This window comes from Aythya marila, assembly GCF_965140915.1.
Source record: "Aythya marila genome assembly, chromosome: 9".
Taxonomy (NCBI): Eukaryota; Metazoa; Chordata; class Aves; order Anseriformes; family Anatidae; genus Aythya; species Aythya marila.
In genome coordinates, this window is record NC_139050.1 from 21,712,861 (window position 1) to 21,737,651 (window position 24,791).

Consider the following 24,791-nt stretch of genomic DNA (forward strand, 5'->3'; position numbering starts at 1 on the left):
CATTATAATTGCGGGACAGCAGGGGGAATCATTTGATTTGCAGTTTTATTTTTGTTGCCAGAAGTGAGAGCTATTCAGCGTGACATCCATGAAAGTCCAGGTGGAAAAGCAGAACTGAGCCCTTCACCCAGTAAAACTGTAGGACATCTTCATTGTTTAATCATATTTGTACAAATCATGCTAGAGCTTTTTGTGAGTAAAAGTACCAGCTGTTTGTTTAACTTATGTGGAGTCGATGCAATGTTTAATAAAAGTATATTTTTAATTATTAAAAAAACTTAAATGTTTTAACAGAACAAGACTTTATTTCCATGTGATTTGTCCAACTCATTAATTGGCTGTGGTATTCCGATGACTAACCACAAGTAAAATGGGAGTATAATAAATATAAATCTAGCTAACAAATCTTGTAACTGACATGTAAGGACAGAGAGACAAATCTCATTAACCAGCACCTTCCTAAAACAAATATTAAAAGAACCAATGAAATGTGCTTTGATGTCAGTAAATGACCCCATTAAATCCATGTAGGTATTTCTACTTTGATGATCATGTATTTTATAGTTCTTGTATTTGAATTTGGGGACTATTTGTTTAATCCTAATATGTGTCTTGTTCTGCATTGGAACTAAGTCACTCCAGACATTAGGAATCGGGTCATAGGTTCATGTCATATAAAGAGAAACTTGATTATTTTCTACTACCAAAAAAAGTGCTTGTGAGCCTGCAGTTGCAATAGTTAGTGCATACATACTAATTTCTATGAAGCTGGAAGTAGGCTTGTGATAATGATAAATTGGGTTCCTGTGCAATGTTGAATTTACTCAAAGGCTGTTAGGAGGCAGCCAATTCCTTCGGATCAGCCAAGTAGACTGGGCTTTCAAACACCTGGAGGCAGAAACAGGGGTTTTAGGTAGAGTTAACTGTGGAATTAATAATGCCACGTTTGTGTAATGTAGAATAGGGATGCATATGGGCTGTAATTCTGAACTTTCTGCTTGAACAAGTTCGCTAGTTTAAGCTGAAGCCTGCCTACGGAATTAATTTCCTTGTGAACTTTTGATTATTCCAGCATTGTTTTTGCAGGCAAACCTTTAAGACAGCCTAGAGAGTTGCCAAAGCACAAAGCAATGCATTAACAGCCACATGACACCCTCTGGTGCTACCTAAATGTAAATGAAAAGTACAGAAAGGGGAGATAAATGTCATCAAAGGCCTTGGGGTCTCGCTTGTCATTTTTCAATTTGCTTGAACAGCTGTTACTGAAATAGGGCCAAGGGAGATAAGAGGATACAGCAGCTGAACCACAGCTACTGGGGGAATCACTGCTTCGTTGTTTTTTTCTCTTAATTTTTCTGTTTTAGAACCAGCAGAAGTAAGGGAGCAGGGTATATAACTGGCTGCAGTGCTAATTATTTCATTGCTTGTGCATGTTGAGCTTTACTTCAGTGGAAACACCTGAAGAAAACACCTGAAGTCCTGCCCCTGATCTAGGGAACTGGACCATACCAGAGTGCTGCTTTGGAATTTCTTTTTTTTTTTTTTTGTGGAAGATCATTTAAGGTCAGAGAAAATGCCACAGGCAGGCAGCAAGCGTGTCACCTGGGCTGTCTGCTGCTGACGTTTGAGCACAAAGCTTACCTTGCCAGCACCGATGGCTGTTCCAGGTGCTGAGCCTGCAGACTGCCAGCTTCCAGGCACTGTTCTCTCAAGGCTTCTGTGTCAAATAAACGTAGACTTAAACTGGAGGAGTCTAGAATTGTGTTTATCACTGCCCTTTAAACAGGTACTGCTCTTCTGCTTCCTGCAAAGCAAATAGCCGGGAACCACTTCACATTAGGCACAGAGTCCTCTCTGTTGATTTTAAAGCACCTGAAGGTGGCCATGTGCTTGCTTTACTGGAAACCGAAAAAGCTGCTCATGCTTTTTAAAAGTGATTATAGGATTGGAAGCTGACACTGCATTGAAGCAGCAGCATTGTTTTTTATAGTCAAGCTGCAAGTAGTTGAGAAAAATAAAACACAACCATGGTTTGTTTTCTTTGCTGCACTGAGTTAGTTAAGCAACAAATACCGTGACTAACAATTGTATTTCAAAATACATCTCCACCTGTTTTTTCAGAGTTGTGCTTTTATGTGACAGTACACCCTTTAAAGTGGGCTGACACAACAAAACTGTGCAGATTAAATGTAACAACCACAAACAAAATCAAAGCTAATAGGATCATGCTGCCTTGTTATCTTTCCGTCCTTTCAAAGCAGTGTGTAGTTACATTGCCCAACAGGCACACGTTATCATTAGACAAAAGATAGGAAAACAACACCTGGGATTTGGAGCAGGACAATTTATTTCATGGCTAGCTTTTGAGAAAAAATGCCAAAGTGCTTGTGAGAGTTGTATTAGTCACCGAGCTTACCTGCAGTGAGGATGGAGTCCAGGAATTCCTTTTCTTCCTTGGGGTTTCATGGGGAAAAAAAATAAAATAATAATAATGAAAAAAATCTGAATTGCACAGACAAGAAGACAACCTTAGAAAAACCTGGAAATTGATGATTTTTTTCATAATTTCACCTGTTCCACAGCTGAAGAGGCCAGGTACGATGCAGGTGGCAGGCCAGGAAGCAGAGCCTGTTGTTCACATAAGGAAGCTCATTAAAATAATCCAGATTAGAATCACGTTTAGCTTTAAGAAAATAAAAAAATACAATTTAAAAAAATTCACATTTTAGTGTCTGTCCCCTGACAGCACCCAAGTTGCTGAGCATGGCAGCTCTGCTGTGCTGGCTCAGTGACCAGGGAGCTGCCAGGTGTTGTCTCCAGCTGGACCCTGCTGCTAAATTGCTAATTCTGTTCTTTGTGGTGAGAGGGAGAGGATCCTGAGCAGCTTGAAAAGCCCTCGGCCTGCAGCTTGGGAGTGCAATTGCACTGTAAGTCTTAAATGGCTTTAATTTAGATGAAATTATACATATGTTATGTGTGTAATTTTCACCCCCGTTCCTTCAAAATAAACGTTTCCCTCTTTCATTTCTTAAAAAACATTTCTGCTGGGCTCTTCCAAATAAAATTGTTTTAGGAGAGACCTCCTGCACGTGGAAAATTTTAATGTTTGGCAAATAAAAAAAATGAAGTGGAGATTTCTAAGAGAAAGAGCTAAGCAGCTGCTGCCAGAGCAGCAGTAGCAGCTCCACATAAGCTATTTATATATGAGCATATAGAGATATATGTATATTTTTTTTCTGCAGTATTATCTCTAGTGCAGCAAAACTCTCATTGAGTTCCATTAAAAAAAGAAAAAAAGAAAAAAAAAAAAAGAGAAAGAAATGATCACCAAACTTAACTATCACTAGTAAGAGTTATTTCTAAATGTCCTTGCATCCTGCATGCTTTCTGCCCACTTGCCCTTTTGGCCCATCAGAAATTATCTTTAATCATACATGCCCAAGTAGTAAGGTCAGAAATGGAGGTAACTAATAGCAGGAAATGTTTGGAAATGTGCTGGGGCACTACTGCGTATGGTAGAGCCAGCATTTGGCAGGTACTAAGGGTGGCACAGACTCAACACATTCACATAACATCAGCGAAAAGTAATTAGAAACAGAGAGGCCCATGGAAAAACAAATAATAGCTTCAATGTACCCAGCGGCAGGAAATGAGCCTCGGTGGAGGGGGTGATCTGATTACACCGAATATAGACAAAAACACGGATAAAATGTTTCTTTTTAAAGACCAAAACAAAAGGAAGAAATCTCATCGGGCAGATCAGACGGGCCGAAAGCCTCCTCGTGCTGCCGCATTGGGTTTCCTCTGGCAGCCCTGGGCTCTGCCCTCACAGCAGCACACAAATACAAGCTGGAGGAGCCCTCACCCCCCAGAAGGGATGGTTTTACAGCAGGTGCCCAGGCACAGCGCCCTGCATTCTTTGGTAGAGGGAACTGGGGACCACCAGGGAAGTGATGCTGAGCATCTGCTGCCTTTGGAGACCACTTCCACATTCCCTCTGTCCCTATTGATACAGCTTCCCAGCACATGCTTCCCCCAGGACATGCACATTTTGGGCAGGATGCTTGCACAAAGCCACTTTTAGGCTTGTGCTGGCACTGTAGCTGATACCTGAGCCCTAGCTCCTGTTAGAGCTGCTCCTTGAGAGCTGCAGAGCACAAAGCAGGAGTGAGAGGAGTAATAAAGGAGGCAAAAGTATCAGAAACTCACCCTGAAACAGCCCCAAGGCAGGTGACACCCCTAGACAGCAGGTGGGATGCTGCCACCAGGTCCCCTCCAGCCTTAAATCTGCACCAGTGCCTCTTGGCCCCTGAATCCCTGTGCTCTGGGGACTCCTAAACTCACAAAGCACTGACGAGCTACCAGCTGGGAAGGATTTGCAGTTGCTGCCCCTCCAAGCTGCATCTAAATAAGCAATTAGGAGAGAAATGCTTTAATACTCTGTTAACAAATCTTTTTCTATTAAGTAGTTGAACTTGGCAAGACAGCTTAAACACCCCCTCCCCACAACAGCAAGCACCAAGCGTGATACATGTCTCAGCTGTGTTACAGTGCTCTTGCCATTATGTTAGGGATTTGGTGGTGATTTTAAATGGGATCATGTTGTTGTTTTGTTTTTTGTTTTTGTTTTTTCTCATGGCACACTGGGGCACTGAGAAGCTCCATTGCCCCCGCACACTTTTGGGATGCTCCCAGCCACCCCTCCTGGTGCCAAAGCCAACAACAGCATCAGCTGGGACAGGGTGAGGAAAAGCAGCACTGAACAATACCAACAAAGTGTGCCAATGTTGGAACTGGGAGCAGGTGGCTGAAATCCTTTGTTTTGAAGGCCAAGGCACTCTTTGCCAGCCTGCAGCCCCTGCCTGCCCCTCTCGGCCAGCACAGATAAGGGGGTGCTCAGAAGTCCCTGTTCCCAGCTCTGTAACATTTTCCTGCAAAAATGTATTCACCAGCCCTCCTCCTTCCAGCTCGTTCAGAAAATATTTACACTGCTGGCAGGCAGCGAGCTCGAAGATAGCGATGGTTTTTGCTGACGCAGTGGGCCGGGAGCTGCAGAGCTCCCAGGCCTTTACCTGTCACCCGTTCCCCATCCCAGCCTGGGGTGCTGGGACCCTGGGGAGGGCATGAGCCCCCTGTGGCACCTGGTTTTGGGCATGGCGTGGGGCTGGCAGAAATGATGGGCAGAGCTGTGGGTGCTTGGAAAGGGCTGGCAGAAAGGGGATGGTCAGCCCAAAGCAGGAGGGAGCTGCCACCAGCACGCTGCAGGCCCCGCCATTTCCTACACCTCAAGGTGTGGGATTGGAGGCACTGATAGAGGCAGGGAGCAAGTCCTGTTTTCTCTGGGTAGTCTCAGGAATGGGGATGCTGCTGTAGAGCACAGCAGGGACTGCTGACCCTCCAGAGGCACAGCACGCTGCCCTCTGCATCAGAGCCGGGCTCGCCACAAGAAAGCTCTTCACAAGCTGTGCTGCCAAGGCACAGCAGTCAAGAGCCACAGAAGGGCACCAAAATTCATGGTATTGGCTTAAAAACCATTGAACACTGAAATATTTTTCACTCCTCCACAGCTTAAGGAGTAGTATTTCCCAGCTCTTCTTGGCAGGAGAGATAGAAATGAATTCAGTTTTTAAACCCAGGTGGCAGTTTCAGGAAACCATGTCGTTCCAAGGGCTTTAAGCAAAACACATGGTAAAAAAACTGTGTTGGGCTCTACCCAGGGTCTTGGACCCCAGGACCCCCTAAACAGGGTCAGGATCAGCAGGAAGCACATCGGCCATACCCACAGGCTGGCAGCAGCCCCTGCTTAGGGTGTTCCCAAGCCAGGGTTGGTATCTGTGTGTTTAACACGCTAAATTCCTTTCCTACCATACATATGTCCAATTATTTCTCCAAACACCAGTTATTGCCAGGCTTGCAGTTCTTAAAAAGCAGGCGCATATCTGCAAAGCCAGCAGAAGATGGAGCCAAATTAACCCGCTATGCCACGGGAAGATCAGTGCTGCTCTCCTGCGGGTCGCATCTGCCTGGGCAAAGCCGGCCCTGGCTGCACCCCTGTGCTTCTTGAACCCCACCCATGGGGCAGCACAGCAAGCTCTGGGTCGGGCCCTGACACCCTTGTGAGTGGGGAGAAGAATAACGATGTTTTTCTGAAATATTGGTGCCTTCAAGTAGTCTGGAGCCTCATTGTGGACTGAGGGGATGCACAGAAGCTAAAAGAAATCCCGTGGAAGTGATGGCGTAACACCATCAGCTGCTCTGAAAACCCATGCTGGAAAGCTCTAGGGGGCTCTGTTTTTCCCCCCACAAACACAATAAAGAGGCACAAAGCAGCCGATGTTTTTGCAGGTGCGGAATTATCTGTTGAGGAAGCAAGCTGCAGGATTTGTGGTGTAAAGCTGCAGCTTCTGTGCTCACCTGGGGCAGGGAGCCTGCTTCTCCATGTGACTGAAAAATCAATAAAACCCGTGAAATCAGAAGCCAAGCAAAAACCAGAAAAACTAACAACAACAACAAAAACCAGCTTTTGTTCCAGAAGAGCTCATAATGAGAGCCCTCCCTGAGCAAACACTGGCCCTGGGGTAGCATCGGATTGACATGGGATGGGTGAGCAGCACACCTGAGGAGATGCAGTGGGCAATCCTTGCAAGGCAGAGCACTGAGTTAAGTCACGGCTTTCCCTGATATTTGGGAGAGCTCTGTGGTTTATCTTTTAATGTGAAATTCATAGCAGGAGGGTTTATCTGGCTTGGAGGCAGGGGTTAAGCAGCACTGCACTCATTTTTCACGAAACTTCCCCGGGGGGTTGACAACGTATCTGATGCACTTCTCATGTCGGGCTGTGATAAAGGCAGAGCTTGCTTCCAACATGTGAAGCGAGCAGCAAGCTCTGTCCCTGCTGCACTGGGAGGGGATCAGGTCTTGCCCTACAGAGCTGCAGCCGTGCCCTGCCCAGGACCCCCAGCTGCAGGCAGGACATGACCCAAACCCTCAGCCCCCTGGGCAGGTGGTGCAGGCTCAGTCCCAGCAGCAGCTCAATCCCAGGACACCTCATCCTCGTGTGTGTTGGTACCCAGCTGCACCAAAGTGTTGTCCCAGGACATGCTGATAGAGAGGAGATGCTGATCAAAGCACTCAGGTCCATCTGGGAGCCATTGCTCTCATATTCTGCCAGCAGATCTGCCAAAAAATTGTGGGCTTGAAACATCCAGGTGCAATCAGAGATCAGCCCAACCCATGCTAAGTGAAACCACAAAAAACAGAGGTTTGGGCAGTGGTGAAATGTCCCCTGTAATAACAGCATTGTTGTCACAGAGCTCCCTGAACTGGTCCAGAGCAACTACAACTAAATTGATTGTTCTCAGGTAACTGGTGGATTTGATGTCTCAGTAATAAAATAACAGGACTTGGGGGACCTAAATGTGCTCAGATCAACTCGACCAAGGGCCAGAGGGGAACCAGGTCATTGCTGGGCACCCACCATGGCATGGCTGTGCCAACTGCTCTGCTTCTTGCAGGCACAGCAGCTTGCTCAGCTTTTACACATCCCTTGTAACTGACTGCTCTGGGCTGCTCACCGTCACGTAAAAAAGCAGGGAAAGGATCCAGGTCTCCAGCAAAGAACAATATGATGAACACCTTGCAAGTATCCCTGTGCAGTGTTGGGGGAAAACTCATTAAAAACAGTAAGGTGAATGCACAATTATGGAAAGCGTGACTTGCCCAGCTAGTGCAGGTTGGTCCAGCTGTGCATAATGTACTTTCTCAGCTGAGTGCTTTATCCATATCTGATTTACATTTCCCTGGGTATTTTTCTTAACTAACTCTAAGAATGAAGGCGTTGGTATGTGCAGGCACATCCACTTGTACTTTCATATTCCTCCTTTGCTATTATTTCTAAGGACGGGCATTGATGTCACCCTGTAGATATTATTCACAATACCCTGAGGCCCGAAAACTGAAGCTTAAATGCTTCAGGACCCAACTATTAAAGAGTCTGCACTTGGATTTTACTTCACTACAGAAAGATAAGCCAGCAGGATGCTCCAGCTCGCTTGCTGAAGTAGCTGCTCCAAAATACTGCCTCTATGGGACAGAGAGCACTAGCACAACCCAGCAGCAAATGATGGATCTCCAGGACCTCAAGCTGAGGAATTGTGTTGACAGGCAATTTCTTGGCTGATTAACCAAAATCAAAACCTTCCTTGGAAAATGTTTACATGAACCATTGAAGTTTCCTCCCATATCTGTTTTTCTGGGCAGTTTGTCTCACTGGTTAGAGATGAGCATTTTTTCCTAAAATTTTAAGTGCCCAGCAGACCTGGGAGCAGCTTCCTGTGGACGAGGAGGAGATGAGAGGAGTCTGGTGACCCAGAGAGGCTGTTAAAAGTCTTTCTGCATCCCAGGAGTCCTCCAGCCTCAAGCACCACACCAGAATAATGCACAGGAATTGTACATTGACTTTTACATTGAGCTGGGAAAGAGGTAAACACCAGCTCTTGTTTACTGCAGGGATATTTAAAATGTTGTGCTGAACATAAGTTCATGCCATTCTCCTCTGATCCTGAATCCAAGGGACCAGGACGAATGAAAGACGGCTGATAACCCAGCAAATTAAATTTCCTAATGACCCTTGTGCTTCTGTGCCTTCCCTCAAGGTCCCCAGCAGCACAACGTAGGTGGCTGCATTAACATGTACAAACAAATAGGCTCGGTGAATTAAAAAGCGTTGCCCTGATGAGGGAATATTTGCTCTAATTTGTTTTGCAGGCACTTAGCAAAAGCAGAACTGGAAGTAAAAAGGAGAGCACCCAGCCAAAGCAATATGAAAATGGAGTCTCTGGCAGCCCCTGAGATGCTCACTTTTAACACAATTAGAGCACGGGGTGGATGACAAACCTGGGACCCGAAGTGGCCGAACTCCAGCTCTGTTTTTTTGTTTGTTTGTTTGTTTTTTACACTTTGAAAGACATACTGGTGTGTCTGTACTCCTTATCTCTCCTTCCAGCTGGGGTGTGCCATGAAAAAGCACAGACCAAAGATGCTCGCCCTCGCTGCCAGCAGAACACTGCACCCCAGCACATCAGGGAGTTCACCTGTGGCCCCTAGGGGAACGTGGTGGTGGATCTTCAGCCAGCAGGGTCCCGACACCCTGCAAGGCACAGCCAGGCTGCCCCACTATTCCCAACCACCCCTACAGCCCTCTCCCTCCCTATTGCACCGCGATATCCCAGGAAGAGAGGGTCCCAGAGCAGCCTCCTTGCCAGCCACATGCCAGAGATATCTCCAGCACCTCCACCACCACCCAACGCTCACTGGAGTTAAATGAATTGCAAAAACACACTAAAAAGACAACATATGCAACAGTCTGGACACGCCAGACAGTGCCAGAGGAAGGAGAGCATCTTTAGCCCAGGCTCACCACCCCTGTACCCGTGCCAGCCGTGCTGGTGGTTCAGGCTGCAGTGCTGAGCACAATCTGTTCCACAAGCGGCTGGAAAATATATTGCAGCTGTGATGGGAATGGATTTTGCTTTTCTTCTTCACCTACTGTGAAATATGAATCGAGACTTCATTAGCTATGAACTGCTGCAAATAATGTTGTTCTTTAAATATTCAGTAGTCTCCTGGCTCCAAAGGACCTTGGTTAACTAGACAGAGCAGAGGGTTTTTCATTTTTTAAAATGTCCTGGAAAGGATCATGAGAAATGACTTTTACAGTTTCTTTCAGAGGCTTTTTATTTCCATTTGCAGACTCTAAGTGGAGATGTGGAGAGCGAATCTGCTGTGGCATTGGGTACCAGACTCATGGAGTCCCAAGGAGGCCTACGGGGACCCACAGGGACGTGGGATGGGAGCAAGGCACACAACCCAGGGTCCAGGTAGACCCCAACTCTTCAACGTGCAGAACAATTTATTTTCAAGGGCTTTGAACAACAACTTGTACCATGGTTGGAGGAGCGACATTTCGCAGGTACCCAAAAGACAAGCTGCAATCCCCTTTCTTCTGGATTTTGATTGAAGTTTAGAGGCCAAACAGCTCCAGATGTTCAACCTCCCTCAACAGGCAAGAAGCCATGAGCTAAAAATTAGGAAGAAACCTGTGAGTTTGTCTTCAAAGCCATAAAGATCTTCAAAGCCATTAAAGATGCGATCTCCTCGGGCAAAAGAGGGACTTCCACCTCACCTGATTTTTTTGTCTGGCAAATCTTTGTCATGTGAAGAGCTGATAAAGTGTATGTGGCCATGTTTCACGTCTCATGAAAAATCCTTAGGGTAGAAAAAATTGTCTTTTGGTAGAAAAAAATCACTTCTGCCTCCAAAAACTCTTTGAAACCAACTAATTACAAAGAAGCTTCAAGTTAACCCAGAAACAATTTGCATTTTGGTTTTTCATCTCTTTTCAAAAGGAAGATACCAACATAAGATGAATATTCATATCATTATGGGTATTTATTTCTGCTGGCATGGTACCTTCATGCCAATCTTTTGAAAATGGTAAATAAATCCCTGGTTGGAGAGCTTACCGTGAGGAAAGAGGGATCCTTAAGGAAAAGGTGACAGCAGAAAACAATAAAAACACCTTTTTTTTTTTTTTTTTTAACCTGACATTTTCCTGTGAGAAATCTCTTAAAGTGTGAACACAACTCAAGAAAGTCAGTCCCTGCTGAGAATCCATCCCACCCGTGCTGGAGCAGGCCATGGGCATCGCAGTGCTGCTCAGCTCCAGCTCTGCTGCCTCCCCTCTCTCTTGAACTGCCCTTCAGAGAGGCTTCCTTTTCCTTTTCCTTTTCCTTTTCCTTTTCCTTTTCCTTTTCCTTTTCCTTTTCCTTTTCCTTTTCCTTTTCCTTTTCCTTTTCCTTTTCCTTTTCCTTTTCCTTTCCCTTTCCCTTTCCCTTTCCCTTTCCCTTTCCCTTTCCCTTTCCCTTTCCCTTTTCACCACCATCAGGGCTGAGCCTGGGGTCCCACCACAACTCACCTTTGTGCATCCTGCCGGTCTGTGCACCTCCAGTAAGACAGGACCGGCATCTTTTAAACAAAACCCATCTCCCTCATACACATTCACAGCCAGCAGCCATGGCAGATGCTGCAGCCGCCCGTAGGCAGCGAAGGGGAGGTTTGGGCAGCAGCTTTGTGCCTGCAGGTGCCAGGCTGGTGGTGCCTCCTCCCGCTGGCCGGCCCCGCCGGAGGGGAATGATGGATTTTTACAGCATCGCAGCCAGATCTGCAGTCACAGCTGACAGCGTGGGGGAAGGCCTTACTGCTGACTCTGTGTAAGCTTGGAGAGACTCATAGTAATTATCTTTCCTTAAGAAAATAGTTGAATTAATCCTTCTGCTAGGGTTGCAGTTAGTTTCCAGTCAACTGGGGCTTTCAGAAAGCAAATACGGCAGCCTGGCGTGATTTTTCACAGCCATTCGTAGCCAGGTTTTTCCAGCATCCCATCAGATTTTCAGAACAAAATAAAACAGCTCTCAGAAGCACTCAGTGGGTGCTGCTGGGTGCTGCAGAAAATGAGGCTGTTGTCTTGGTGCCTCAGAGGAAAGCAGAGGCTGTGCTAGGTTAACGCTTGGACTCGATGGTCTCAGAGGTCTTCTCTGACATAAATGATCCCACAATGCTGTGATCCTGTGATGTTGCATGGACCTAGCATGTTGGGGATGGATGGAATCATGGAACAGATGCCAAATGTGCTTTCCTAGGGTTTCAGTTGCATTTTCTTCTCTGAAATGATCCATTTATAGCTCCAAATTTGAAGTGATAAATCTGGGGAGAGAGCAGGAGAATCCAAAACTGGATGAAATTTCATGAGACGGTTCCTAAGCACTGCCGTGCTGCTGATGCCAACAAAACTCTGCTCTGAGTCTCAGGGAGAGACGTGCAGGCACTGCATTTTGCAGCACGCTGAAGGCAGACCTCAGGACACAGCAAAGGTTGAGTGAGGGGGCTGGTGATGGAGATAATAAGGAAAACCCTAAACTATTCACATGGAAATGCTGTCTGTGAGAGGCTCTCACAAAAATCACTCAATTTTCTGCATTACAGCTTAGTGTAAATTAATGTAATCAGTGAGGATGAAGCAGAAATACAACCTGGAAGACCTCTTTAACCTCTGAATGCCAGGCTTATGTCAGCAATGCAGAGGGTTCTTCTTTGCAGCAGTTACACAGATAATTAAGTGGGTTAACTAATGGCTTGCCGTGGATATACACACATAAACCCACATTTAGAAAGCAGTTTATTTATTTAGGCTTCTCTCTTTGCCACCATGTAATGGTGTTTCACCCATGGAGGGGGGAGAACCTGGGATCAGGGTCCAGATCAGGTCTTCGTGTATATTTAGCTCAAAGAGTAGAAGGCTGAGAAAAGATGTTGCTGCTGTTTATTAGTATATAAGGAATAACAGCAGGAAAAGAAAATAATTAAGCTAGGAAGAACTAATGGGAATGAGCTGGCCATAAATAATTTAGGATGGAAATGAGAAGAAGGCTCACACCATTAGAGAAAGGCTCCATAAAAACATAAATTCTTGCCTCCAATTAGTCTAGTCCATTTTGGACAAAGCTGGAGTGCCTGGGAGAGGCTATTCCAGCCCGAGATAACAGACACAGCACCTCTGTTTTGCAGGGAAATCTGCTGTTGGGAGGAGGCTCGGGTCTGCGGGAGCTGCTGGTTGTGGGCCCTGTCCCTGACCCTTTGATGCGATGCTGCGGGGGCCGGGCTTTCCTGCGGGGCTTACTGGGCTGAGGCTCCAAGGACAGCACTGCGAGAGAGGAGCCAAGCACGGTGATATCATGGAGAGATTCCTGAGCATTTAGCTAAAGGGCTGATATCTGTGCTCAGGGGCTGCAGATAGATACTGTGGATAAATGCCAGGAGAAGGAGAGTTTCAATTTTTCTTGCGCAGCTGCTGCTGATGAACAACTTTGCAGCTTGGTCTGTGCCGAGGGCTAGATCTAGACACAAAATCCTCACATGGTTTCTGTCATGGTTTCAGCTTGAAGCTGGCTCACAGCAGGGCCATGGCCCAGGGGCTGCACCCGGTGGCTGGAGGCAGGCACACAGGGGAGACAGAGGAAAGCCACACACCGCATCCTGATAGGGGCCAAAGAGTGCCATAAATACTTGCCCAATCTCACCTCCCCACCCAGCCCAAGGTGCTGGATGTGCAGTGCATGCAGTGCCTGCAGCAGGACTTCCACCTCAGGGAAAGCTCTGCAGTACAGACCACCACATGGGCTCCTGTATTTCTCCATGCTACTGCAGGCATTAATTAATGTGCTCATGCAAAATATGCTGGAGAACTGTGTGAGAAGAGACTGTCAACCAAAACAGAAGAAAAATAGGAGATGTCTCTAATTACACACATTTATTCAGACATGGTGCTCCTGGTCAGGTCATTAACTGCACAGAGCTGCTCAGACTGCAGCCTGGTGTTCAGAGGTCTCAGACATCTCAGGTCTTCTCATGACAGAGCAACCTTGCAGCTCCTGCATCAATCTCTCTTTCACCTTCCTCATCACCACCTCATGACAAGCCTCTTCTCATGGCTTGCAGCATCCTGCCAGATCCTTCTGGCTTCACATGTCACTGTCTGAGTATGTCTTCACACACTGCTCTTCACACACCGCTCTGCAGGTGGGAACGCAGTCCTGTGAGAGGGGACTGAGCACTGCCAGCCTCAGCTCCCTCCCCTTATTTCAAGAGAAACTTGAATTAAGGACCTGCTCCAGGTCTGGCTGCCTCAGTACCACATGGGAACCCATGCCAGGCTACACAAAACCCAATTCTTTAATGTAGCAGTGGCTTGTGGCTGATAAAATAACTGCTGGGAGCCCCCATGTAGCCCAGAATTGCATGATCTGCATGGTTAGAGTCACAGATTTTCCTTTAGTGGCACCAAAATCAGTACCCCCCCCCCCCCCCCCCCATCAATACTGAGGTGCAGTTGGCATCCAGAGGGAACAAAACAGAGGAAAATAATTGAAATAAAGCCATCACCCCCTTATCACCCTCTTATTTGTTAAATAATATATTCTTTTCTTTCTTTTTTTTTTTTTAATTACTATTTTTCATGCAGAATATAAAAAACCCTGTGGAGCATCACAGCCTTAAGTAGTGACCTGACTGCCGAGAGCCACAGGGCAGCCTCTGCTTCTGTTCCCCCCAGAGCCAGAGACCAAAGTGTGGGCAGAAAGCTGCCGGCACTTGGTGAGTGAATGCAGTCTGTGGTTATTTCAGCCAGCAGAATTATAATCCTCTTAACGACTGATCCAAAATAGGTTACCACCTTTGGGGAGAGGAAAAAAAAAATCATTCTGGTTCTGGGGTTGCTCCCGGCCGCTCCCCAGCTTTGTTCTGCCTTCCAAAATGTTGAGGTGTGTTGGCAATGCATGGCTGTGAGGGCTCAGCCTAGAGATAACTGAGGCAGGAGACAAATACGTGTGGTGGCTGTCGGTCCCTGCCAGCCGGGGCACCTCGGGACATCACATCTCTCCGTGTAAAATATCACTGCAATCTCTGAGATCTGCGGCTTAATGCAACAACCTCCCTCCCGAGCACAGCTCGGGCAGATGCACAGCATGTAAATGGATTTTGGAGGCTGAACCAGCTACCCGGGCAGCACAAGAGAAAGCCCACATCTTCCCCCAGTGCCACAGGCAGGTTTCTCCTGGCTGGAGAGGGAGACGGGATGCTGGAGGTGCATGAGGAGCATCTGCCATGCAGTGTGCATGTCCCCCCTGCCTGCCTCATGGTGCATGTGGGGTATTTCAGCAGCACAGCATTTCTTCTGACATGAGAAGAGCCCAGAGCCAGGCCCCGTGCCCCCCAGAGCCAGCCTGTGCACAAAATATGGGGCTTTGCCCCAGCCTTGGGCTTGAAATGGCTCATCGGGCTTAAGGCCACAGGATTGCCTGGAGCTGTAAGGTAAGAAAAACTGTCTTAGACAGGCTGAAAATATCAGAACTGAGTTGTCTGAATATGTTAAATACATTAGCTAATTATATCACACAGTGCAGCAATAAAATGTTTTAAATGCAATCTATAAGGCAGCGTGCTAGTCTGGATTCCCAGTGCAACACGTCTTTTTCAGTCTCAGAACAAAACCTTTCTACAACAGACATCGGCACCAGCACACAGCTAGGACTAAAACCTCTGCTAAGGGCCTCCTGTATCTATCCCACGACCACCCTCTGGTGCCTGCAATTTAACAGGGCCCATCACGGCGCGGGACTCATGGGTTTCATTTCTGCCTTCAGCCTGCTGCCTTCGCAGAATTACAAATATGTTCCTCCTCGTGCTCTGCATTTCCATTTTGAGCTCAAACCAACTTGTCTGTACCAAAAAGGAAAGGCATTTTAGATCCTCACCATGCAAACGGAGCTCGCTTTGCCAAAAGGGAGCTTTTAACATGGGCTGCAGGGACATTGTCACCACAGACTCCGCTTTGCAGAGTCCCGCAGGAGCTTCAAGCAGTCACAAAGGGGTCAGGCATGAAATGAGAAAGGAAACCTGAATGCTGCCAATATCCTGAGAGGGAATGAAAGGAGTAAAGTTCACTGGAGAGGATGGAGAGATACATTCCTTGTAAAAAAATGAAGCAAGGAGCAGACACTCACTGACAGGGAGTACAGAGCAGAGACACACAAACCCTGTTTGGAGCCAGGTTGGTGTACCAAATTAAAGAAAATTAAAAAAAAAATCACTTCTGAGTGCAAACAGCTCACTCAGCTACAGACACCTGGATGAGGTCAGCATCAGCTCTGCCCCCCCTGTTGTTTTTTTCTCTAATAAACTTGTTTTCTGAGCGCTGCGGTGCTGGTGCTCTGCTGGCAGCCCACGCGCCCCAGCTCCGAGGGGCTACTTGCTGGCTGGTTCTTCACAGTCCCTTTGCGAGTTTAATTAAAGCTTTCCATTTTTTGATGCGAGTAACGGAGCTGCTAATTAACTGCCAAAAATTATAGCAAGGAGCCAACATCTGCTGTGCAGCTACCTCGGTGCTCAGCAGCTTCACAGGGTGATTTCAGCAGGGGGGAGCCGCAGTGGGGCTGTGGGAAGGGTGGAAAAAAAATCCAGCCACTGTTGGAAACACTAGCGGCTTGGGGAGCAAACCTGGTTCTCTAGGCTGGATTTCACAGGAGGGAATGCAATATAAGTACATATATTGGATAATTGGGTAATCCACATATATAATAATTGGATATCCCAAATAGAGAGCCACCCAAAACACCAAGCACTATCTGCTCTTTGCAGCCTCTCTGAATGGAGGCACTTCCATTTTTTCTGGTTCCACCGTAACTTTGTTTCTTAAAGATGAATAAAGAAAAAAACAGCATCTGATGCTCTCACGTTTTGTGGGGGCCGAAGCCCTGGTACTAGAAGGGCATTTCAGGGTGAGCTGCAGCCAGGCTGGGGGAGGCTTTTAATTAAGCCATGTCCCCAGAAGACCAATTTTGATGAAATGCCAGAAGCTGGAGCACGAGATACTGAAGCAAATGATTCAGGAGAGGTGTGTGCAGTGTAACCTGTGGCATTACTCAACTTCTGGAGCAAAAGCAAGCCTTGTCCTACGCGAGGCTCAGCTGAGCACTGTAAATGTGCTGCTCAGCTATCTTCAGCTGTTGTTGCAGGGCTGTGTTGTTTGTGCTTTGCCCACTAAGTGGAGCTGGGGACTCTCCCATGCTTCCCCTCCTGTGCACGCCGTGGATTTTCCTCCCAGGACGAAGTGGCAGAGCCATCGGGAGGCTCCCAGCCTTGGGGACCTGGCAGTGGAGACCTGGATATGGGTGCTGAGGCCAGGCAACACGGGGAGGCGAGGGTGATGGCATGTCTCTTGCTTCCCATCACCACATGAAGGACATCAGTTTGGGCTATTTCTCTCTTTTTCTGAGCAGAGGACGTGTTTCTGAACATGATCCATTTAGCCCTGTGCCTGTGAATATCTTTGCTTTTGGAGGGTGAGGAGTGCCAGAGTTTCCTGCTTTAACACTTTCGTGCTTTAGCTTTATTTATAAATTCCATTAAAAAAAAATAAAAAAAATCTACAAGTACTGAAATAAATGTCTATGAACACAAGCACTTTTGCAGGCACAATCACAGAACCTCCTCATAACTTGATCCTTTGTTTTTTGTTTTACCTCTTTAATACAAACCGCCTAAAACTCTGTATGGTACAATACAGCAGGTCAGTTAGCAAAGCAGTCCTATTATCTGCCACAAAGATCAATTCAACCATTAAGAGAGACTATTTGCTTCGCTAGAGGACATCAAACACCCGGACAGGCTCACAGATTCCTGGTGAGACCTCCCCGTGAGGCGGGGAGAGCAGCTCCCTTAATTCACCACCATGCGCTCACCACCACCCTCCTGCTGCCAAAGACCACGTCACAGACAACCTCAGAGGAGGGCAGAGCACGTCCCTGGAGAAAAGAGAGGACATGGAGATCAACCAGGATAAAATTACAGCTTTACAAAATTCATTGCATTATCCTGCAATGGAAAGATAATTAGGAAATTGTTTTTTAGGCTAATGATTCATATCTAGCTGGGCAGGAGCTATGTCACGAACAGGACTTTAATTTAACCTAATAGTGCAGTACCCAGACGTGGTTTGCAATATTTCTGTGCCCAGGAATCAGATACTCCCCGTGTGCTGGCACTCCCCTGCTACCCCTCTCCCTAAATCACCGTCTCAGACAAGGGCACTTGGGAATTACCTGCGCAGCGTGGATGGTGTTTAATTGTCCCTAACGCTGTTTGCAGTGAGGCAGGTTCAAACTGAGGTAGCTGGGACAGAAAAATTATTTTCCATGAACTGGATTAGAATTCTTTAAGACTCATTTTGCTACGGTATGATCATCTAATGGATGAGTCTGGATGAAATCTGTAAAACCACTGAAATCTTATGCTGGGATAAGGGCTGGTACACACGGTGGCCCCACAGGGAACTCCATATTGGCTCCAAAACATCTTCCAATGTTGCTTTGGATGTTGGAGTTTCTTGCTGAATGTCCCCTTTATGGCAGTCAAGCTTGTTGGACAACATCAAGCATTTATTTTCAATTACAACAAGCCTTGCCCTATATTAAAGGGAATTATTACATTCTAGTTATGTCAGCACATTGATGGTGTTGGCTGAAATAATCATTTGTAAAACAAATGTATTTATGCAGCATACATGTCTTATGGTTACCCTGCAGGGATTTTCTTTACACACAAAATGTTTGGTTGGCAAAAATTTACAATTCCTCATGGAAATATTGTTCATGGAAATCATACGTTTGCCATGTGACAAGACAGAGATAGGTTACCTCTTGCTGCTTGTCAATATGTGGATGAAGAGCACACGGAGTAAACAGCTGTAGTTTCTCAGCCTATGAATCAAAATGCACTTGTTTTTCAGTGATCACTATGCAGTTTTTTTTGGCAAACAATGTATTCTGTTTAACATGCAATGAATTTAATGAATGTAATGAATTTAGAAACATTTAATGAACTCAAGATTTCATCTTTTTCCCTTCTTTTGCTTCCCAGACTTTAGAACTGCTCAGGATCATTTCCAGACTTATAACAGAGGATTCTTTGTCAATAGTGGTCTGGACCAACACACAGGGCATGAGCAGTGCCTCCAAGGGTAGCCAGACCCTTGCAAAACAAGTCCATCCTAGAACACAACAGACATCTGCCAAATGTTATGTGCTTAACTAAAATGAGAAATATCCTTATAGCCAGTTCCTTTTAATCTACAGAACGGAAAAGGGGAGAAGGTTTATATAATGGAAAATTTGCTGATATATTGAAACATATTGTCGTTATTGCTTTATTGCCAGTTATCACATGGCTCTTATCAGCACTTCCCCTTAGTAAATGAATCAACTCTTCCTCGACACAGCCCTGGGATGGGAGCGCAGAGCCACGGGAAGGGCAGGGGAAGCCCGTCCTGCTGGGAACCTGCCAGCGGGGATGCAGCACTGCCCTTAGTAAAAACCTTAAAAATCAACACTGCCCTTAATAAATACCTTAATAAATACTGGTGAGAGAGTCAGGGCATATAAACATGCTGCTTCTGCTGGCGGGCTGCATTTGGGTGAGTGTAGGGAAGAAACATTTACGTGCACTTCAGGGGATGCTCGTGGTTAAATCATCACACAGCACACACAGAGCAACACAACGTGGGCTAAACTCCCACTGGGAACCCAGGCCTGTGCCAGGTGGCCCAAAAGTCCCTTCGCTGCCCCCCTTCCCTGGCTGCTTGCAGGCAGGCTGGCGGTACCTCTCCTGTAGACACAGTTTCTATAGCAACCTCACTTTTACCACATAAGAGGATCCACCAGATTAAAACAGCCGCCTTCAGGTAATTAAAATACATGAAATTTCTCTCTTATTTACATTTCTGCCAGCAAGGAGCCACAATACCCGATTCAAACCAGGATGCTGAGGGTCTCTGAGAGCGAGCAAACAAGGAATAAAGCTGTCAGTGTTTGCCTAGCACAAAGTGGGGGCTTGTCTGTGGCCGCAGGCCTCGCGCACAAAACGCCTCCCAGTTCGGAGCACGCAGCGCAGAGAAAGGCAAGCTGGGCAAGCTGGGATTTGCATCCAGAGATGGTGCCAGAGGGCTGGCGTGAATGGCCCGGTTTATTTTCTAGAGAGGCAGCTTTCAAGAGAAGACATAATGCACTGGGTAAGAGCCTTACCCCCCGGCGTCCCCCTCAGCATGACACCCAGGGGAGGATTCCCAGGTGACCGCAGCCGGGCACTGGTTGGCACCTCAGCCAAAGTGGGAAAGCCCTTCTGCAATTAAACACGTCCTTGGTGCGTTTTAGAATCTTTCTTTCTAATTAATGCTCAGATTGAGTGGCTGCTGGGGGAAGTGTTCTTGTTTGGAAATATTGGGAATATTAAATCCAATGTTGTTGTTAACCGTGTGCTTGATTGCACCACTTCTTGTCTGCTACATACACATTCAGTCTTACTACATACCAGGCAACTTCTTCATCCCTGTTGTGAGATGCAGTGTTCCAGCAGCAGTTTTAGCATTTATTCTCCAACATCTGGCGATCCACCACCACACAGACCCATGGCAGATAAAACAAAAGAGCATTTAGATGCAGATATGGCTGTGCTGACCCTTTTCTCTGAGCTCATAGCAGTTTCCCATGGAGCAGCCTAGCAGAGCAGCCCACCCCTCTGAGATGAAACTTGATCCATGAAAACCGACCACACGGAGCCACATTGCAAGCTTCTTTGCCAGACTTTATAGCTGCAAACCTTTTTCTAAAGCTAGCAATGAGCAAACCTCCATTATCTGGCATTAAACACCATGGCCAACTAGGTGTGATGTGGAACAGCAATTAAAACCTGGGCACACAGGAGACAGATAGGGCTGGTGAGGTGCCACCAAAAGCATGCCAGCCCCTGGAAGCCCAGCTTGGTCCCTGGACAGTGCTGCCCCAGGGTCCCAGTGTAAATAGCCAGTGGAGCCCGTGTCTGACATCGCCATGGCCCTGCAGTGATCTTTTCATTTTCTTGGCATGTCTTTAAAGAGATGCATTTGTTTTTAGGAAGATGAAATGGAAATACATTTTAATGAAAAAGGAGTAGAGAAGTGATTACACAGAAGGAAAGCAAACCAACCGTGCTATGTCTGGCAGGTTTCCTCACCCTTTGAATTAGCTGGTTATCTCTTGATTAAAAAAAAAAGAAACACCAACAAAGAACTGGAAGGCAAGACAACATCCATAAAACAAAGCTATAACCGCAGCCAACACCCTTTTCTCATCTGAGAATCATGCTGATTTGGAGCAGGTGTAGGTGCAACCATGAGCTGTGATGAGGGGGGACTTCACGCCAGGCTCTGGGCTGCTCACTGCTCCCTGCCAGGGCAGGGGCTTTGCCCCTTTGCCTCCTGAGAGTCAGGGTGTCTGTTCCTCACTGCAGCCTGAGCTGCAGGCTAAACCTCAAAGCAAATGACTCACATGAAAAGGTGGCAGCTGACAGGATCAAATGTCCACCTGAATATAAAACATTTCTCCATGGCCTGAAAGAAATACGATAAGCTGTGTGTTTGGAGGGGGATGAAGATGCCAGGAACTGCTTGTTCCTTTCCTCACTGTCCTAAGACCTTTGGCTTATCCGTAAATCCTCTGAGTGGGCTCTGACGTTGCTCCAGGAGGCATTACCCAAGCCTGATGTCTGGTAACTCTGACCTGCAGAGTCCACAAAACAAGCAGACACCCTCCTACAGCCCATGGGCCCACTCAGGCTCATAAGAAATGTCTGCTCACTGCTCTGGATAGGAATTTAACCAGAAGGAAGGACCTGTGTGTGCCCACAAGGCTGTGGTGGAGGCAGCCACCCCCACCAAGAGACCCCGATCAGGCTCTGAGCTGTACCTCGTGAGCCTCCTCCAGTTGTTCCTAAAGCACGAACTACCTCAGGGCTCAGCCCTATCAACATTTACAATGCAAACCTTACCTGCTCAGAGATACTTGGATTAAAACCGCAAACCGTTCATTTTCCAGACATTAAATTTCAGTATAAAATTGCAGACCCCATTGTGAAAACTACCCGTTCCCTACAACAGCCGAGCAGCGCGCACTAATGCTGCTGGCACGCGTTCCTCCCAGCCTCCACCCCCTCGTCCCACGCTGAGCTGTGGCACCACCACAAAAGCAGGAATTAATGGAGCTGCTGCCGGCCAGAAGCATGCTCAGCTGGGAACTTGCTGAGAATCGTGGCTATAAAATGTACCATTCGCTGAGTTTTTGGAAAAGGACGCCCCTGTGGTCCTCCAGCAGCACCTAGGTCACTAGGACGGGCATCAGTACACCTTGTCCCTTGGTGTGGGGGACGAGGGGTGGATATAGGGTGGTTTTGTGCCATAGCACAGCGGGATGGGGCTGCCTGTGGCCACAGGCAGGTTTCTGGGGTCAGCAGGGACAGCAGCACAGCCCAAGGCATGGCCTCTTAGCTGCCCCAGCCAAATGCCCTGCGCTGCTGTGAGCTGCAGGTATTCCTGCAGAAACACCCTGGATTAGACATGACTCAGGGGGTGATTCAGGCACCCGAGCACAAGTGTGTGGTGACTCAGCTCTCGATTCATTATTCTGGTCATACCCTATCTGGTGAAAGTTAATGTGAAGGTCATTTTGAATGAAATCAGGCATCTTTCTCCTGATGGTTACTGGCTTTGACACTTTCCTACAACTTCGGTGTGTGTTTGTTTTCTGATAATGCAATGACAACGCACAGCTTCTCTGAAGCAAAGCCTGGATCATTTATCCGTACAAGTACAATGCTCAGAAGCAGGGCATTAAAAGCGAGGAGGTTCCTACTCTGCTTTAGCATTTCCCTCGAGGTTAGGCGTGACCACTTCATTCCCATTACCCCGCGTCTCATGCACACGGTTTGTGTGCTCTCCTCCTGGAGTCCCTGTACATCAGCTGCTTTATTCAAGTCATTTTTCACATCCTGTATTTTTCACCTTTCTCAACAAGGGACACAGGTTCCTATCTAAAAAAGTTAGGTAGCCTTTCATGCCTCTGTGACAAATTAAGTAGCAGTGGAAAAGAAACCCTATCTTGTAGTGAGCAACAGAAGCAAAACACCACACAAAGGCTCTGAACATATAATTAATATATTTTATTTTATTTTATTTTATTTTATTTTATTTATTTATTTATTTATTTATTATTAAATCTGGACTCAATCCATCAACGTCACAACTCTGAAAGAAGCCCCTGTAAACAACAGTTCAGCCGGGCCTTTGCTGAGACACAGCTAATTTTATGCCTCATCAGAAGGACCGCATTTCACTCCCCAAAATAATTTTAATCCTGCTCCTAATTCGCCTACATTAATGCTCAGAAGTGATTATAGTTGCACAACACGAAGTAATCAAGTTTAAGCATTGTACATGGTGCTCAGTAGTTTCTGCCCAAGGCAGAACATACCATCAACAAATTCGTTAGCAGGGTTGCCCTTTGGAGACTGTCTGTGGATTTTCTGTTGACAGAAGTATTTCCTTTATTCCCAGGGTATTTGCCCAGTGTATCCCCTGGAACACCAAAAGAAAAGCACGATAAAGAGGCTGCCTTCATAGCCCTTCATACACAACTCAGAGTGTGTATCAGGCCCTCTGGGCCTTTTTGCTTTGCTTTTCAACTCATCTCAACTAATTTACTTTGGGTCGGATCCAGAAGTCCTCACTGAGGCACAGATTCACCGCCTCCAAATGACCAGATCTTGACAGAAGTCTCGGCTCCCAGTAAGCAGACAGCCAAGTCAATCAGGCTACCTCTCTGCTAATCAATTAAAAGTGCCAGGGACTCTTTCCTTGGATGATGGCCAGCTGGCAGGGGATGAGCCGTGCCCATGGCCATTAACTCCCTCCACCTGCAGAACGAAGGGGCAGGGTCTCTGACCCATGTGGGCCTGGCCAGGAGCACTGTTGGCATGGCCCAAAAGCACAGGAAGATGGCTCCTGGAGCCGAGCAGCACCAGGACTGACCTCCTCCGTGTGGGTAGGGATGAGTAATGCCACGCTCAATTTCCTTAATGCGGCTCTGTGTCCTTTATGCAGCGGCAGAGTTTTGTGTTTCAGTCTGTATGCGGAGACCGGTATGAGAGAGAGGACAGCCAAAGCCAGAGGGGCTCAAAGTACAGGCTGTCATCTTCTTGCTGGTGCCATTTTAGGGACTCGTGTGGTGTATGGGCTTCCACAGGACCTGCACGTTGCTGTCTTCTGGCCACATCATGTTTGCTCTCCCCACAGCCCCACCTGGGGTCTGCCCAACGCAGTCTTTGCCAAAGCTCACAGCCATGGGTCGCAGCAAGCAGCCGGGGGCTGTGGTGGATAAAACCTGCCATCATCAGTGGCAATTGCAGTGTTAAAGCTCCAGGGTCACTGTCGGAGATGCTGCTCTGCCCAGGAAGCAGAAGGACAGAAACCCCTTTCTGATACACCAAGGCTGGGCTGAAAAACCCTGCTGGCAAAAAACACGCAGAAAGGCGAGTGTTAAGGATCCAGGCAAGGAAAAAACACATGAAATTGGTACTTTAAAAACCTGAAAATGGGACAAACTATGTCCCAGTGCTCTGCTGTTATGCAGTGCAAATAAATTGTTTCTGCAAGAGAAATGTCTTTGGTTTTATTTTGTGTGTGTTTTTGTTTCCCAAGCCAAAAGAAAAGCAGATCAGGGACTAATCAAAATTCAGTTTTCTTCAGCAATATAAAGCTCCAGCCTCCTGCTCCAACATCCTTTCAACCATTTAAAAACAAAAGCAAAACCTTTAACACTCATTTTGCTTTTCTTGTAATTGTTTTAAAGACCAGAGGGTCTCAACACATCAGTGTCTCTCCACAGGCATCACTGAGTTTACCCCCAACAGCCCCTTGGGAGCAACAAAGCAGGTTAGTTATGAGGGTGGGTAGTTAGAGGGGTGGTGGGATAGGTGCCGAGGTCCAGGCTGAAGCGTGGTGTATCCCCAGGTGCTGGCCATCAGTTCCTCGCTGACATTGATGCAACGTGCCCGTTGATTTTGCTGCTGGAGCAAACACGGGTCAAGACTTTGCCTAGCCACAAGCTTTGGGAGGTTTCGTACAAGGAGAACAGTTTTAGGGGCAATCCCTAGTGCATGCTATGGACCTACCTTTCCCTTAGCTCCTCCAGCGGGTGCTGGGGTGGGAGCTCAGGGATGGTACCCATTACAAATTAAGAAAAAAAATATGAAGCTGTTTGAGCTGCTGGAAATTCTGCAGCTGGGAGGCAAACTGGATCGGCATTGTTCCTCTG

The 24,791-nt window shown here is 46.9% G+C and overlaps 1 protein-coding gene across 1 annotated transcript in view; it reads right to left on the reverse strand.

Annotated features, from left to right (window-relative positions):
- Positions 1 to 10,874: 10,874 nt before the first annotated feature.
- Positions 10,875 to 24,791, reverse strand: part of LRRIQ4 (leucine rich repeats and IQ motif containing 4) — a gene marked incomplete at both ends in the record, with an annotated part of 228,139 nt that continues 214,222 nt past the window's right edge. The window contains one exon of the mRNA XM_082767240.1: positions 10,875 to 10,910. Within this exon, the coding sequence (XP_082623366.1) occupies positions 10,875 to 10,910 (36 nt within the window). The remainder of the gene's footprint in view (positions 10,911 to 24,791) is intronic.